At 32.5% G+C, this 15,779-nt stretch overlaps 1 protein-coding gene across 1 annotated transcript; it reads left to right on the forward strand.

The window, feature by feature from the left end:
• The first annotated feature begins 7,579 nt into the window (after positions 1-7,579).
• On the forward strand, positions 7,580-13,147 carry LOC144567012 (uncharacterized). The gene is made up of 7 exons (XM_078317034.1): positions 7,580-8,076; positions 9,378-9,875; positions 9,972-10,088; positions 10,660-10,806; positions 10,997-11,453; positions 11,818-11,904; positions 12,288-13,147. Exons 2-5 carry the CDS (start codon positions 9,834-9,836, stop codon positions 11,000-11,002), a joined length of 312 nt encoding a protein of 103 aa, XP_078173160.1. The 5' UTR covers positions 7,580-8,076; positions 9,378-9,833; the 3' UTR covers positions 11,003-11,453; positions 11,818-11,904; positions 12,288-13,147.
• The last annotated feature ends 2,632 nt before the right edge of the window (positions 13,148-15,779 follow it).

Raw genomic sequence — 15,779 nt, forward strand, 5'->3', positions numbered from 1 at the left:
AGAATAATATAATATATAATAGGGAAAATTTCTGGTGTACCCATTTAAACTTTCAAAATAGCCAATTTACCCATGAATATCTCATAATAGCCAATATCCCCATATAAATTAAATTTTCTTTCTTTTATCCTCTTTCTTTTATTTTATCTTTTATTTAATTATTTTGAAAATTACATTGACCAAATTACCCTTCTATTAAAATAAAGATCAATTAAATATTTAATCTTTTCATCAATCAAACTAGTTTACTGCATCCCATCTCTCTCCCCTCGATCCCACTCTACTCCCTTCTTCTTTGTTGGAGCGGTACCTCACCTGATAGCACCATAGTTCTCTAGATCTCCTTCTAATATTCTCATCCTTGGCAAGCGAGTTCACAAAGACCGGGATCTGTTTCCTTTCTTCTCTATTCTCTGCTCCCAATTGGCACACCTCGTCAGAGCTTCCTCATTTCTCTTTGCTATCACTTCTCTTGGAACTTTCTTAACAAATAAGTTCTGAATTGACAGTTCCAAATTCGTTTAAATCATGAGCCTTGTCTATAACAATCATACCTGCATTACAAAAATCCATTATCACAATATTAATTGAAGTACGGCATTGATTAAAGAATCTAATTGAACCAACAACAACTGTTCATTTTACTGATTGAATGAAAAAGTTTATGGTTGTCTAATAGAATCAAGTGCAACAATGTAGTGATTCTTCTCATAATTAAATGAAATAACTCTTGCCAAGTTCTTTTAGACACCAAGGTAGATAGTTGTGGGAGAGAGAGATATCCTAAGCAGATGGCTTTATGAATCACCAAGAGAAATTGAAAAATGGGTGTACATGTGGGATGTAGGATGTGCCAGCAATTATCCAATAAATCGGCTCCACATCTCATATTTCTATGGCCTGATGCTACTTCAGTTTGGTGTGAAAATGCGATCAAGATTGGATATAATATAGATTGATGGTACTGGCCTCGACAATATTGAGAATGTTTGGCTCAAATTTAGGCAAATAATGGCAAGTCTATGAGGGAAACGCCGTTACAAGGAATGGAGCTCCTTATTCCTATGTGCTTGCTGGCATATATGGTAGAGAAGGAAGTTTATGGCTCAAATACTGTAACACTGGCATGAGATGGTTGATGGGAGATAACCTTAGACCTGATCCTGATTAGAAATCACAGAATTAGCCGATTCGGGTTAATTTGCCAGGTAGTGGATCTTACTGGTAAACTGATTCGGTACCGAACTGACACAATGTGAACTGAACGAACTGGTTGGTGTTTCAAAATTTCAGTTCGGATAGAGTATGGTAACTTGACGTTATAATTCTCAAGTAGGTTTGTGTATATGTGTGTCCCTTTGTGTTGGTTAAATTTCGACAGTCCAACTGAATTTGTTAGCAGGAATTATACAATTAAATTTTTTAATTTGAATTTGTTTGTGTTAAAATTTTTAGAGGAATTAACTATCTTTCATTACAACTAGAGGTATGTAAAAATTAGGGAAAATTTCCTTTGTGCCAATTGGGAACTGAGGAAGCTGAGGAAGCTCTGACGAGGTGTGCCAATTGGGAGCAAAAGAATAGAGAAGAAAGGAAACAAATCCGGTCTTTGTGAACTCTCTTGCCAGGGATGAGAATATTAGAAGGAGATCTAGAGAACTACGGTGCTATCAGGTGAGGTACTGCTTCAACAGAGAAGAAGAGAGAGATGGGATGCAGTAAACTAGTTTGATTGATGAAAAGATTAAATATTTAATTGATCTTTATTTTAATAGGAGGGTAAATTGGTCAATGTAATTTTCAAAATAATTAAATAAAAGATAAAATAAAAGAAAGGGGATAAAAGAAAGAAAATTTAATTTATATGGGGATATTAGCTATTATGAGATATTCATGGGAAAATTGGTTATTTTGAAAGTTTGAATGGGTACACCAGAAATTTTCCCTATATAATATAAGGCTGAAATCGGCCTAATTTTTATTTAATTACTTAATTAAAAAAACATAATAATAATAATAATAATAATAAAATAAATGAGTTAGTTTAAGACATATTATTTAATGTTCGGATACGGATATAGATACATATAGATATGGATACTTTTAAATGCCAATTCAGATAATTTAATTTTTCACATTTGCGAATATCCGCAAAGCTATTAGTAGAAATTAATGTGTAGTCGCTACCCTCCGACGATTCGTTTTGTTTTATTCCTTCTCTTACGCTACCCTCTGATGATTCATGATTCTACTGCACAAGGCATTAATTAATTGTATTCACTGTGTCCTCCTTAATTACACCATGTACATCAAAATCCCAAACACCTAAAGCCTGACACTTAGAACCCACAATTCTCCGATTTTTTTTATTTATATCCAAAAAATAAATAAAAATTTAAAAAAATATCTAAATCCCGACTGAAATTCGAAAACTATCCAAACCAGTTATCCAATAACCGGAAATATCCATTCTTTCCGGTCCTCCAATTCCCGGAATTTGAGAATTAGACCTGTTAATGATTAACCAGAAAGAGGGGAATTTCCGGTTGTTGGTTAACCGGTTTATGTGTCCGGTTAATGGTGCACTGGATTTGTGGATTTTGCATTTTTTTTAAACAAAAAAATGTGTACGCATATTGCATAATGAAACTTTCAATTTTATCAATTAGTGTTTTTTTTAGATAGCTGAATGTGTAGGCATGGATGTATAATGAATTAAAACTTTTTTATCTTAAATTTATTTTATTTTAGATGGCGCTTAGACGACTAATGAAAACCGTAGAAAGCAAAGTAGCAAAGTGGAATTTTAAGAGGAACGATAAGAAGAAAGAGTTTGAAGATTGTACGTACAACATTCTCAATGAAAACTTTTTTATATCCACACAAGTCCAAGCAAATCAACGAAGCCTTAATTAAATATTGATGACAAAAAATATTACCAACTGTATAAAGACTACAGTTTAGATTATTATGCACAAATAAATTGGTCCCCGCAATAATTAATTCATTTATATTTACCTTTTTGCAGGTGATCTTTTTAGAAGTGTTGCGGTTAAATAGTGCTATGATTTTTATGCAATTTCATCAATCTTCCGTTCAGGAGAAAAAAAAAATTCTGCATAGTTTGTTAATATGGACACAGTTCTTTTTGAGGGTCTTGTGAACATCAATTTCACTAAACATTTATTAAACAAAAAAAAAAAACTAAGTGGAGAACTCTACTTCATCCATCTATAGCAATGTTGTAAATAACGGTATGCGGTCATCGGACGGACAGATTATCGCCAAGCGATTAATCGAGAATAATCAAGAATACTCGGCCATAATAAAAAATAATCAGTTGATTAGCCAAAAAAATTCACGACGGTTTGATCACCGCCAACAACTAATCAGTCTATTAATCAGCCTAAACATACGTTCTTTACAACACTGAACCATAAAATACTAATTTTATTATTTATTATTAATAAACCAAAGCTAAAATTTAAAAAGATAAAAATACTAATTTTGTTATTTATTATTAATAAACCAAAACAAAAATTTAAAAAGAAACTAAGTTTTCAAAACTATCCGTCAACATTTTATCTATCCAGATTCAACAATTAAATCATCTATATATTATCAAATCGGTCAATCTATGTCATTTATTACCTGCGGTAACGGTGACAGTCACAAGTGAAAGAAATTTGCAGCTCTTAGAAGGCTTGACGGTCAATCTAAATGTTTTAAATGTCATTTATTACCTTTTAAAAGGCTTTATTAATTATAAATATGTGGTGAAATTGTAGCCCTCATTAATTTGCAGTTTTTGTTGGCAATCATTATGTTTTTTCTTTGATTTTACTAATACTTTTTTAAGAATTTTTGTGGCAACAACTCTGTTTTCAGACATAAAGAGATTAACCTAAATATTATTGACATTTTTTAAACAATGATTTTCGACATATCTAAAGATATAACAAACGAATTCTAAAAAATACAAAATTTATTTATCTCCAAATTATATATTTATATAAGGAGGTCGTGTTGAGTAGCTTGGATCAACATTTTGGATTTTATAATAAAAAAAATATAGATGTAAAGTACGGACAGCTTCATACTAGTAGAAAATATTGTTATATTTTTTTTTTCTTAAACAATTGTCTGAATTTGTATTTAGTCCTTGATAGCGGAAAATATTGCAAACATAATGAAAATTGTGAAAATTTAGAAAACAAAAAATTATATTGATAAAATAGTAATGATACAAGAATATTTGTTGAGACCAATCAACTGAAAGATGACTCGCTCAATTTTAAAAAAAAACTCGCTCACTCAACATAGATCTAATGGGAACTCACTCACCTTAAATTTAGCACCACACTAAGACAAAAAGAAAAAATGACTCTAGTCTGTCTCTTCTCTAATTACCAAAGAATTTATTTATAATAAAAAAACTAGCAATTATAGAATTTTGCAAACATGACAATAAATCCGACAAGATTTAAATGGATTTCACTAATTACTATGCATGATATCCTCTTTAATTGGTGTTTTATTATTGTTATTCAAATTATTTAATTATATTTCTCACTTGTGATTTTGTATTCAAATTATTTTACAGCCGACAGTTCATTTACCACAACAATTATAGTTCTATAATTCTCACACAGACAACGACAGTGAAAAGAAGAAAGCAAGCATGAATAATGGAATTGTGAACTACAAGGCCGAAAATGACAATTATAAGGCGAAATTCACAATCGGTGTTTATTTTGATTTTACATTTGCACAAAATCTGATATATTTACATTTTCAAATTTAATTAGTGAAAAAATATTTACGAAGCAGGCAAGCTCACCATATTTATCTTATATATTGATTTATTTTACAAGCATTGGTTCATCACAAAGATCCAATAATAAAGATCATTGCACCTATTTTTGTAGATGAAGAAAGATAATGTCATGTGCTATAAAATAGTTATTAGTTCAAATAGGTATGACAAAGGTATTAGTTTATGTCGGATCAGTTTAGAATCAATTTTGATTTTCCTTTCGTTTTTTTTTTTTCGTTTTTTTTTTCTTTTTAATCAATTTAGGATCAATTTAGTAATTAACTTATCAAAGGTTTCATTGATTTAGTTTTCTCTAATATCAAGATTCAACAATTGAACTTACCAAAGGTTTCATTGATTTATTAATTTACCAAAGGGTTCATTGTATTATTTTTATTCATGCTAGCAATTAATATACAAATAATTTTCATCAAAATTTGTACTGCTCAAATAAAATTGAAAAGTAATGAGTGTTTTTAAGGAGACAGAGAAGTTCATCACGCAAAGTTCATCAGTAAAATGGAATCGGAAAAAGCGATGGTAACAAATTTCATATTATTAAATAATTTTATTTGAATAATTGATTTTTTTTTTCATTTTTCTTCTTTTTGTTTTTTTTCCCATTTCTTAGATACACTCCAGATCTCCTTCTGAGTGTCACTGTTACCACAGGTTGACCTACTGATTGAAGATAGATAGATAGTTCAATTGTTGAATCTGGAAACATATACAATAGCAAAAATCAGTATGGGTTTATCGACAAAAAAAATAAATTTAGTATTCTATGGATGAAGTGGAGTCCTCCACATAGATTTGTTTTTTTTTTTGTTCAATTAAATGTTTAGTGAAATTGATGCTGATGCTATTTTTTTTTACTATAAAAAAATCATGATACTTTGTAATTTGTCAGAAGTAATAGAATATAGTTTTGTTTATTATCTTGTTTTTTTTATTAATAAAATAGTTTTTTCTTTAATTTAATGAGTTATATTAGAAAGTTATTGAGAATAATATATTAATTAAGTTGCTACAAGTAATTGAGAAGATAGAGCAAATTCGGAGCAGATAATGGTAATATAAAATTTGAATCCATTTTCCAACTTACTACATATGTACTCGGGCAAAAGTAAGAAAGCCTCTTTTCCTTGAAGAAGCAGATCAGAAATTGGCATCAAGTTAGAATCATATATCATATTGTGGCAAAAGTCCTAATTTTTTTTTTTTACTTTTTTGAATCAATTTCTTTAGTGAAAAAGCCAGTATGCCTGTTTTTACGGGGTTTCATATATACTTGGATCGTCTATTAAGGGAAAAATCAAGTATGCCAAAAAATACGGGATTTTATATTTGTCGTCATACCATCGGAACGGGGAATCAACTAAGAAAAATATTTTGCTATATAAAGAGAGAGTTTTTTTAATGATGCTAAATTGATGATGTAATGGTAAATATGCGCAATTATGAAATTTTACTGCAATCTCAACTGAGTAAATGCAGTTTTGTAAATAAATATCTCAATTAGTGATGATTGAAAAAAATAATAATCTCTCATTCAGTACTAATTAACTTTACTTGTCTGTACAAGGAGATTAGATATGAAACAAATTGCATTGCAAATATTGAAGTCAAATTAAATTTGTGTCGTGGCTTGCATTGCATTGCATTGCAGTAGTTGATTGTATTTCCTATTTATTGAAGGCAAAACTTTCGTATTGATGGTTAAATGCATCTAGTGAGACCGGCTTAGAAAATTGAAATAATGTAATAAGATTTTCAAGCATAGAACAAACAATTAATCATATAATAAGATTACAGTTTAAGTTTAACAATGAAGAGAAATCATCCAAGAAATTAATTATAACGAAGAAAATACGACACTTGGCGATAATTACTCCACAAAACAAAATATGGGTAAGCTATATAAAGAGCATGTTTGACCTCTATGTACTTGCGGGTCAGTCTTCAAAGCACAAGAATATCTGATCGGGTTGACCCGCAGCATGTTGGTGGAGCTTTGGACTACGTCATACCAAATTCATATTTAAACTGTCCGATTCACATCAAATTAGATTTATTTAGATTTATGGGTCATTTAATTAACTTAATAATTAGAAAGTTCTTTCGCACAAATCTCAAGAACTTAATTAATAAATATATTTTTATTAAGGAATTTTTTTTTTACGGAATCCTTCCGTCCCGATTCCTATACATGTCTTTTATACGGGAGAGGGGGGTGTCCGATGGGCATTGGACCAAATCGTGTTCGATGGGGGGTTTAAACCGTCAGATCTGCTTTAGGATTCGCACCCGCAATTTCGTGTCTGCTTTAAAATCCGTACACACGAATCCTAAAGCAGATCTGACGGTTTAAACCCCCCATCGAACACGATTTGGTCCGATGCCCATCGGAAACCCCCCTCTCCCCTTTTATACATATCTGCAAAGGAATTTTTTTAATAAATAGTTTCCTTTTTCTACTTCACGAATCTTAAACACATCTCATGCTTTGATTTGAATTAAATTGAACAAGGATTAAACCCCATTTGATAAAATTTTCGGATCCATACCCATCCACTCCATTTCTCCTCTTTATTCTTTCACTGACAGCGGGCCCCATCTATTTCCCCTCTCCCCGTTCCCCTTCTTCTCCCTTCCGCGCGAGACAGAGGCAGGCGCCCCCTTCCCCTCTCTTTGTTTCGCTGCCTCCCAAACCCCACCACCCTCCTCTGTGACTGATCCCTGGACCCCACCGATTCTCTCTCTCTTTTTTTCATTCCTTCAAAGAGAAGGAAATGGAGGGGTGCTACTGATTTGATTTCCCCGCTCTCGCCTTTGCACCGTACGCCCGTCCCTTCACTAGTCAGTGAACCCACGCCCCCCCCTCTGCGCGAATTTATGATTGAGCGGCGAAAGTCGCCGTTGTCCCATCAGACTGACCCGTTTCGTCTATTTGGAGAGCTGACTCTCATTTAAACTGGTTTTTGGTTCTATCTCTCTCTCTTTTGATTCATTTCTGCCATTGTTGGGTTGAAAATTTGCTCTCATGTGTTGAGACTCTCTATTTTAATCCCCTCTTTCCATTTTCCTCTGATTAACTGCAAATTACCTGAACCATTAAGGTTTTGGTGGTGCTGTCTCGGTTTTAGAGGTGCTCGATTTTTCGTTGGCTTGTCGGATTTAAGAAGCCGTGAGACGAGATCGATTTCTTGGTACCGGCTTTACTTGTGACTGCTTCTTTTGTGATTTTCACTCTCTCTCGGGTTAGTACGAGCATCTCTTATTTATTTCGGTTCTTGCAGTTGTGAATTAAAGGTCGGCGCGGGTTGTTGATTTTCCCGGCTGTCCTTAGAGTTGTCGAGGTCGGTACGCACTTGAATTGTTGTTTGTGAGATTGTTGCTTCCCCTCTTGAATTTCTGTACTGGCCTTTCTATGACCTGTGTTCTTGTACCGAATTGGTACGGTTGCCTTGAAATTTCTGTGTTAGTACCAAAGTTTTGTATGTTGTTGCTGCACTTGCGGTGATGCTGTGATGGTTATTCTGTGTATTCTCCGTGTATTCTGTGGGTATTCTGAGGTATATCAGTAATTGCTATGACAGGGCCCTTTTCATAAATTATTGTAAGGATGAGGTGTGATTTGTAAAATAGATGGCCTTGGGTGATAATTTTAAGATAAAGGGGCCTATATGAAAATGCTGAAATTTTGTTTGAGATAGGTTCGGCCTTAGAAGAAATTAATTATAATTGGGCCTTTGGGCCATTTAAATAGATATTGATTATTAGGCCCAAGTTCAATCCGAAAATGATTATTTTCATTATGCATGGAACTCAAATGGGCTTGGCTTGGAAATAAAATAAAATTTAAAATACACAACCCGTAATTAAATAAAAGTTTGTGTTACAAGGTTTTAAATTCAAAATACAAGTATAAAAGCTTTTAAATTATAACGGAGTATTTTATTCTATACATATTTTAAATACGACGAGCTAATTAGATTAACAAGTAAATAACAATTGTAATATTTTTGTATAATTACTATTAAGTGAAAATAATAGCATACCTAGTTGATTATGAATACATATGGGTATAAGCATACATGATAAATGTATAACTTTATATAAAAATAACTAAAATATAATATAATAGACTAGGCAACAAATGTATATTTAGTTATAACACATAATTTATGGAGATCTCATAATATAACATTTTAATATGTTAATACAGTCTTGTGATTATTTACATTATACATAAGATTATGATAAATTATATACAATTGAATTACATATACACCTTGGGTACTTAAAGACATGTGTGCTTTGAGATTCGTGCAGAACATATTTAAACGCTTGGGATTTTCCATAAAGTCACGCAAAGTTTGTGATATCTCAGAGGATACAAATTCGTATATCTATCTACAGATATAATTTGGGATGTCCCGGTACTGTTCATCTACAGTAACATTCTACTTCTCCACCTTTTGATTTGTTTTGAACGTTTGGTGATTTATTTTCTAAGATGAGTTACTCTCTGACAAATGGGTCCCCTTTTCCACTGTAGTTGCTTTCGTCAGAACTTCCCACCGTCTTCTTCGTTCAATCTGCATCTCATGGCCGAAGATAACGCGTTCTCACGCTCTTACACCTCCTCTCTTATTCGCTACGTGTCGCTCTCACCTTTTTCTGTCAACAGCTGTTCTCCTCATCTCCTCAACCTGTTTGCCTTCCTAAACCCTTCGCACCTCTTCCCTTTCTCCTTCCTCTCTTTATCCTCTCTTGGCCGACCTTCTCCTCCTCCTCTAGCCATCATTTCAGACCTTTCCTGCTTTGGTTGAGACCCCGCTCCTTCATAACCAAGGCCCTTCTTTTTCCGGTAAGACTGAAATTTCTTCGTATAACACAATAAGCTCGGTGCCTCTTATCTCTTATCTTCCCCTCTCCTGGTGTCTTGGAACTGTTGGAAGGAAGAAAAAAAGGGTTCGAATAAGAACCAAAAAATAAAATAAAGAAAATAAAAATGGGAGGGAAAAAGGAGAGAGCCCCCCGCGCCAACCATAAGGTAATGAAGTAATTTATAATGCTTTATTAGGGATTATGTCAATGTTAGTCCAGAAATTAAATAACTAATATTGGGATTAATGTTTTCAACAAGTAGGATACAGTTCTGGCATTTTATTCAGAGAAGGCCAGATCTTCTATACAAAATGAATTGGGTTGCTCCATTGAATTTTATTTAAGTAACCAGCCTACTGCTGCTGCCAATCTTGGTCAGGTAGTAAATTCGTAATTTATATTTCCTTCTTATTTTATGTGATAAAATGTTATTTGTAATGTAGTATTATATGTTTTGACATCATTCAGTTAAACTCGAAATAGGTGCATAGAGCAAGTAGCTGTTAAGGTTCAGCAACATTGATTTGAGTCTGAAAAAACTGTTGGACATTGACTTGAGAAAATTTTTACATGTTAAGCACAACATAATAAAGAATGTCTCCTATTTCATGGGATTTAATTCATACATATTTCAACCTATTCTTAGGACACCTGAAATTGGTGGCAGAGTACTTTCAGAGTGGTAAAACACTCGGTGGTCCCACGAGAGACTGGATTGGGATTTATGATAAATGCTCAAAGTAAGCATTTCTAAAAGTATTGCACAATAAACTTAGCAAATGGTTTTCATCTGTTCTCCTTAATCTTTCCATATAAATATTGTCGAAATAATTTTCATCTTTTTTATTCCAAGTCATCATTATTTTGTAAAATTTTGTATAACTTTTTTTCCTCATATTGCTTTTGTTGTTTACATTTGAGCATTAATTTTGAATTATTTGTGGTTTCAGGATATTCTATATCAAGAAATTGATTACATCAATGAAGAAAAGAATGCAGACAAATTTAAAAGAGATTTTAGAAACATAAATTTGGTTTGGGAGCCCGTAAGCTTTGTCCGACAGCTGCTTTATATTTTTATCTTTTGTATTGAAGAGGTAATATTTGTTCATGACGGCTTATTATTTGTGAATTGGGATTACACTACCACTAATGTTCTCACCTTGGAGTATGTCTCCGGCGAGCCTCTATTCATACTATTTGGTTTGCAAAAATCGAGTCTACAACAACCCCGATATTCAACTTGATGTCTTTTGTTTTTAGTGATTTAGTGCTATTTTATTATAGGTATAAAAATAAATAACTTGAGACAGATGCGCAGGGCTATTGTCACTCTCTTATTGTGGTCCACTCAATCGAGTTATACTTAATTCAAGTTTTGAATTAGGTTCCCTTATCATACGAGCTATATTATGTGGGGCTCTTGGGTGTTTGGAATGATATGGCCTCTAAAATTCTCTTTGTGAGTATATGCTGACTCATATCTTTGCACTCATGGCCTTGCTTAATTTAGACCGGAACTCAAAATTTTGCGTTTTCTTTTGTTTATTGTGCTTCAGATATAAGGAGATAGTTTGGTACTTTGGTGCACGAAAAGTACTTTGACTTTTGACTGGAACTAAAAAAAAGAAGAAACTCTTATTGGGTTTTTTTTTTTTTTTAATTTAACAGATGAACTATTATTTATTGTAATCCAATTTTATTAAACAAAACTGCAAAGGGCTTTTCATAGACCCATGTATAGGTAATAAATTCTTCCTTTGTAGTTGTCACTAAAGTCGAGTAGTTAAGTTTAGGTTTTATTAAACTAAATTTTTTAGTTATTTTTGTTTCGGTACATCATACAAAAAACAAGCAGAAGAGTGCAACCAACTGGTAGAGACATTGTACTGGGATTGGCCATTGTACCACTATTTTTCTGAGATCAACAAATTCCACAATAATGGAGGGATAAGTCTGGGTGAATATCTACGGTAGGTTTCAGGGGTTTCTTAACTTATAATTAAGAAAAATTGGGTGGTTTTTTACTTAGGTGCAAGTACATTCTATATAGGGCGGTATTTGAAAATAAACTTTCTAATTATTACTTCTCTTATTTTATTTTTCAGAACCAAATAGAAGCAATAGACTGGGAAAACGGAGATCTCTTGCTAACTCTGTAGTGCCAAGAGAAGAATCTCAAGGACAGTCAGCATGTAAGTACGCAGAAAATATTCAGAAATAGGAATATTCATCTTTTCATATTAATCAATTTAGTTCTACATTCTACTATAAATACTTGCAGGTTTTATTAAGGTGTATATGTTTTTTTTTATGCTTCAGGAGCACACATTATCATCTGCTATTTTGTGTGTTTCTTTTTAGTTCTCCAAGTTTGTTTGGTCTTCCTATTAGAGTTAAAACATTGTTCCCCATCCAAAGATTTATCTGAAAGGGAATTTTTCTTTTGATGTTTGATCCTATTTCTTATGAAAATATACTTTGCTTATATATAATAGCCTGGTCATGCAAATACTGAGAGGTCTGATTTACAAAAAAATTGGAAGTGAATGAGCTCTATAATCTCTTTTGTATTCAGGTATACAAGGGTTTCACCAGGAGAAAAAAAAAGGAAGGGAAGAAAACTCAAATATGCACCTTGCAAGGGGTATAATGTAAAGTTGAAAAAAAAACTGCATGCAGGAAGCATTGAGGATTAATATAATTATAATGGAATTGCCCCTAGCAAGAAATAGAAAAAAAGGAGGGGTAATGGAGGGGAAGCGGAAAAGAGGAGGGGCATGGGAAGGCAAATGCTGACTCAGAATGAGCAATGCCTCTTCTGCTTTGAGAACCTTTCTTAGCCAAAGCACCTTGTCTTATCAATTGTGAATATTACTAGACTGATGCTACCCCAGTGGCAGTCCATTGTATCAGGATACTATATATCATCCTTCTTTTGCAGGTTAGGCCAAAGCAGTACAATATTTGATGTTTGGTATTTAGCCATTTTGCATTTTATAATACTTAATTCAGATAAAGGTAGCATGTATTGTTCACACAAATATTGGTTGGGTACCTGCATCATGAAGTCTGGTGCCATGCTACTATTTTTTATTCCTTTCACTTCATCCCTGTTAATTGAGTCTTAGATACCAAATTATGGTCAAAATTAATTACTTCAATTAATATCCTTTTATTGTTTTTCCTTTGGAAAAAAAAAATGCATGAAGCTGCCACGAGAAACATAAACAGCAACAGGTTATATGCAACTTTAAGAAGTCTCTCCAGAGAAGTTTGGCAAACAAGAAAAGGGTGTGGTTTTTCTAGATACTGTGATTGGCCTGTCAATACCTTCTGATCTCTCCAGCGCTGCTCCTATATGTACATTACAAAGGTTCATGTTCTTTTCATGTTTATTTGTTTTCCTATGCCCACCTGGTTGGAAATGTTATATTTACTCCTTAATGAGGATAATATGCACAAAAAATATTCAAGCTATTCAAAATAGTCATGGTATAGTATTTACAAAATTATAGTAATAGCAAATTTCCTGTGAAAGATTAAAATCATTATTATTTTTTTTACCGGAAATCGATGAAGCAGATTATTATGAGTAGGTCCGCAGATTTCGTGGGAAAGATTAAAATCATTATTATCTTTTTTACAGGAAATTGATGAAGCAGATTACGAATAGGTGAGCATGAGGCAAAGAAACTGATTACCGGCAACCAATGCCAGGTCGTGTGAAACTTGGCCTTGATCGCAGGTTAAGAAACATAATGGCAACAAATCAGACTGATTTTGGGTCCAAATCTGGGTCTCATCTGGACCTGCCGACAAAAACCGTAAATACTCCCAAGAAACCGAGCAGCCTTCTAAGTTCTAAAGATGAATAAGAGTTAAAAGTCGTCGGTCAAGAAATAATTCAAGCTTTCCAATTTCTTCAAACCACTAACTCTTTTATGCAAAATGTCATAAATAAATTAAGATGGATTTTTTTTTTTTTTTTTTAAGAAAATTAAGATGGAATCGCAGAATACTAATCTTTCAATAAATTTGTATCCTTTCAAAAAAAAATCTTCAAGTAACTTTGTAAAGCAAAGAAGTTTGATGTTAACAAGTACTATTAAAAATATAAAAATAAATCATAAATTTATCATCATGTTTTCATAAAAATCACTGCAATTTTCAGAAAAATTTAATGAAAACTACTAATTAAAAAAAATACAAAAAAAGTTTATTCATCCATTTTGCCGAAGCAACGCGAGGCTTGATTTCTAGTTTGATTAATTGTCTGATTTGGAAGCAATCTCAACTCAACTGAGGGAAATTCAAAATCGTCGGTATATATAAAAAACGAAGTAGAGCCTTGAACACCTCAGCTTTCATGTCATGGATCTTCATGACATATAACAATAAAAGACACAAGCGAGAGTCTTTGGAGGTCATAACATAGATTACTTATTGATTGCGCTGCATGTATATATGCCTGTATGGAGATTAGTTTGACTTTCTCAAACAGCGGAATATGTTATATGATGCAGACAGAAATTTGCTCAAATAGCTAATTATGAGGTTCCTACATAATTCAAGTTCCTGCTCATCTGTTACCTCTTAAAAACAAATAAAAGGTTCCACTCATCTGTTGCGGGCAAAATATTTTATTTTTTTACCCATGGCTCGAGTCTTGGAGACTTGTGACAATATGAGGAAAGTGAGACTAGAGCGTAGTAGTGTCACAATATTTTTTTACTATTTTTCAGAATTTTTGAAAATCATCACTTTGCTGAATTTTTGTTATTATTGTCTAGTTTAATCAAAAATTATGAAAAAATAGTAAAATATTTTCAAAAAATGTAAAATTTGGTCTCCAAGCACATTTTAATATGAAGAACACGTTGAAAGGTTTGAATCAGTTATTTGAACTTTGAAAATGAAGATATGAAGAACACGTTGGACTTGTATTGTACCCACCCTACTAAATGCACATATATATACAAGGAATGATAAAATATCCTACAGACAGAGACTAACTAAAGTCATACTCATATCTACTTTATTAAATAAAATTATGTAAACAAACAAATTTAGATGGGCCCCAAATTGAAATCAGTTGGGCCTATCTTTAACATAACGTTCTGAAATAATGATTTAGATTCCAGAAATTAAATTGCGTATTTATTTTAGTATATATTTTTCGGAGAACTAATTTAATTTTAGTATGCCAAATTACTTCAACAAAAGTGCCGAAATATATCAACTTATTATATTAAAATATAAAATTAAGTTGTATATATAATAGAAGAGGAGGGTTCAAATGCCTCCATGTTTTTGTGCCTCCATCATGCCTCCAAGTCTCTCCATTATTTTCAAAGTTCAAATGGTCAATCCCAACCGCTCAACCTAACCTCCATACTAAAATATGTTTGGAGACCAAATTTTATATTTTTAGGAATTTTTTTACTATTTTTTTAGATAGGTACAAAATCAGTAAATCTGAACCATCTAAAAACAGTATTTTTGTACCTATCTAAAAAAATAGTAAAAAAATTCCTAAAAATATAAAATTTGGTCTCCAAACATATTTTAGTATGGAGGTTAGGTTGAGCGGTTCGGATCGACCGTTTGAACTTTGAAAATAATGAAGAGAGTTGGAGGCATGATGGAGGCACAAAAACATGGAGGCATTTGAACCCTCCTCATAATAGAAATGGGCATCGACCTAGCATTCAAGAAGTTTCAAGAATTTTGTGTATTATATTTGAGACCTCATTCCGGATGTAATTGAGTACACAACATCAAAAATTGCATTAACGAACTGTAAATAGAAGCATCCAATAGACCGCAAATAGAACCATCCAATAGACCACAAATAGAAAAATAACATACTTAACAATCTTGCATGAAAGTCAAATAAACCTTTTTAAATTTAACATGCTAACTTTATCTAAAAGTTATAATGAATAGTAATTTAACAAATTAGAAATAAGAGTGATGCTTCTGTGCATACAAGGATCTATTTGTAAAATGAACATATTTTTATTTTCAAAGTTCAAACAGTCGATCCGAACCGTTCATCTTGTTCTCC

Source organism: Carex rostrata, chromosome 16 (assembly GCF_964058835.1).
Source record: "Carex rostrata chromosome 16, lpCarRost1.2, whole genome shotgun sequence".
Lineage (NCBI taxonomy): Eukaryota > Viridiplantae > Streptophyta > Magnoliopsida > Poales > Cyperaceae > Carex > Carex rostrata.

What these genes read in the sequence shown, in the direction of transcription:
- LOC144567012 (XM_078317034.1), top strand. Translation starts at nt 9,834, where the DNA reads ATGGGAGGGAAAAAGGAGAGAGCCCCCCGCGCCAACCATAAG. An exon ending in CCCCCCGCGCCAACCATAAG is followed by an intron (nt 9,876 to 9,971) that starts GTAATGAAGTAA and finishes TTCAACAAGTAG; the next exon opens with GATACAGTTCTGGCATTTTA. An exon ending in CTGCTGCCAATCTTGGTCAG is followed by an intron (nt 10,089 to 10,659) that starts GTAGTAAATTCG and finishes TTGTGGTTTCAG; the next exon opens with GATATTCTATATCAAGAAAT.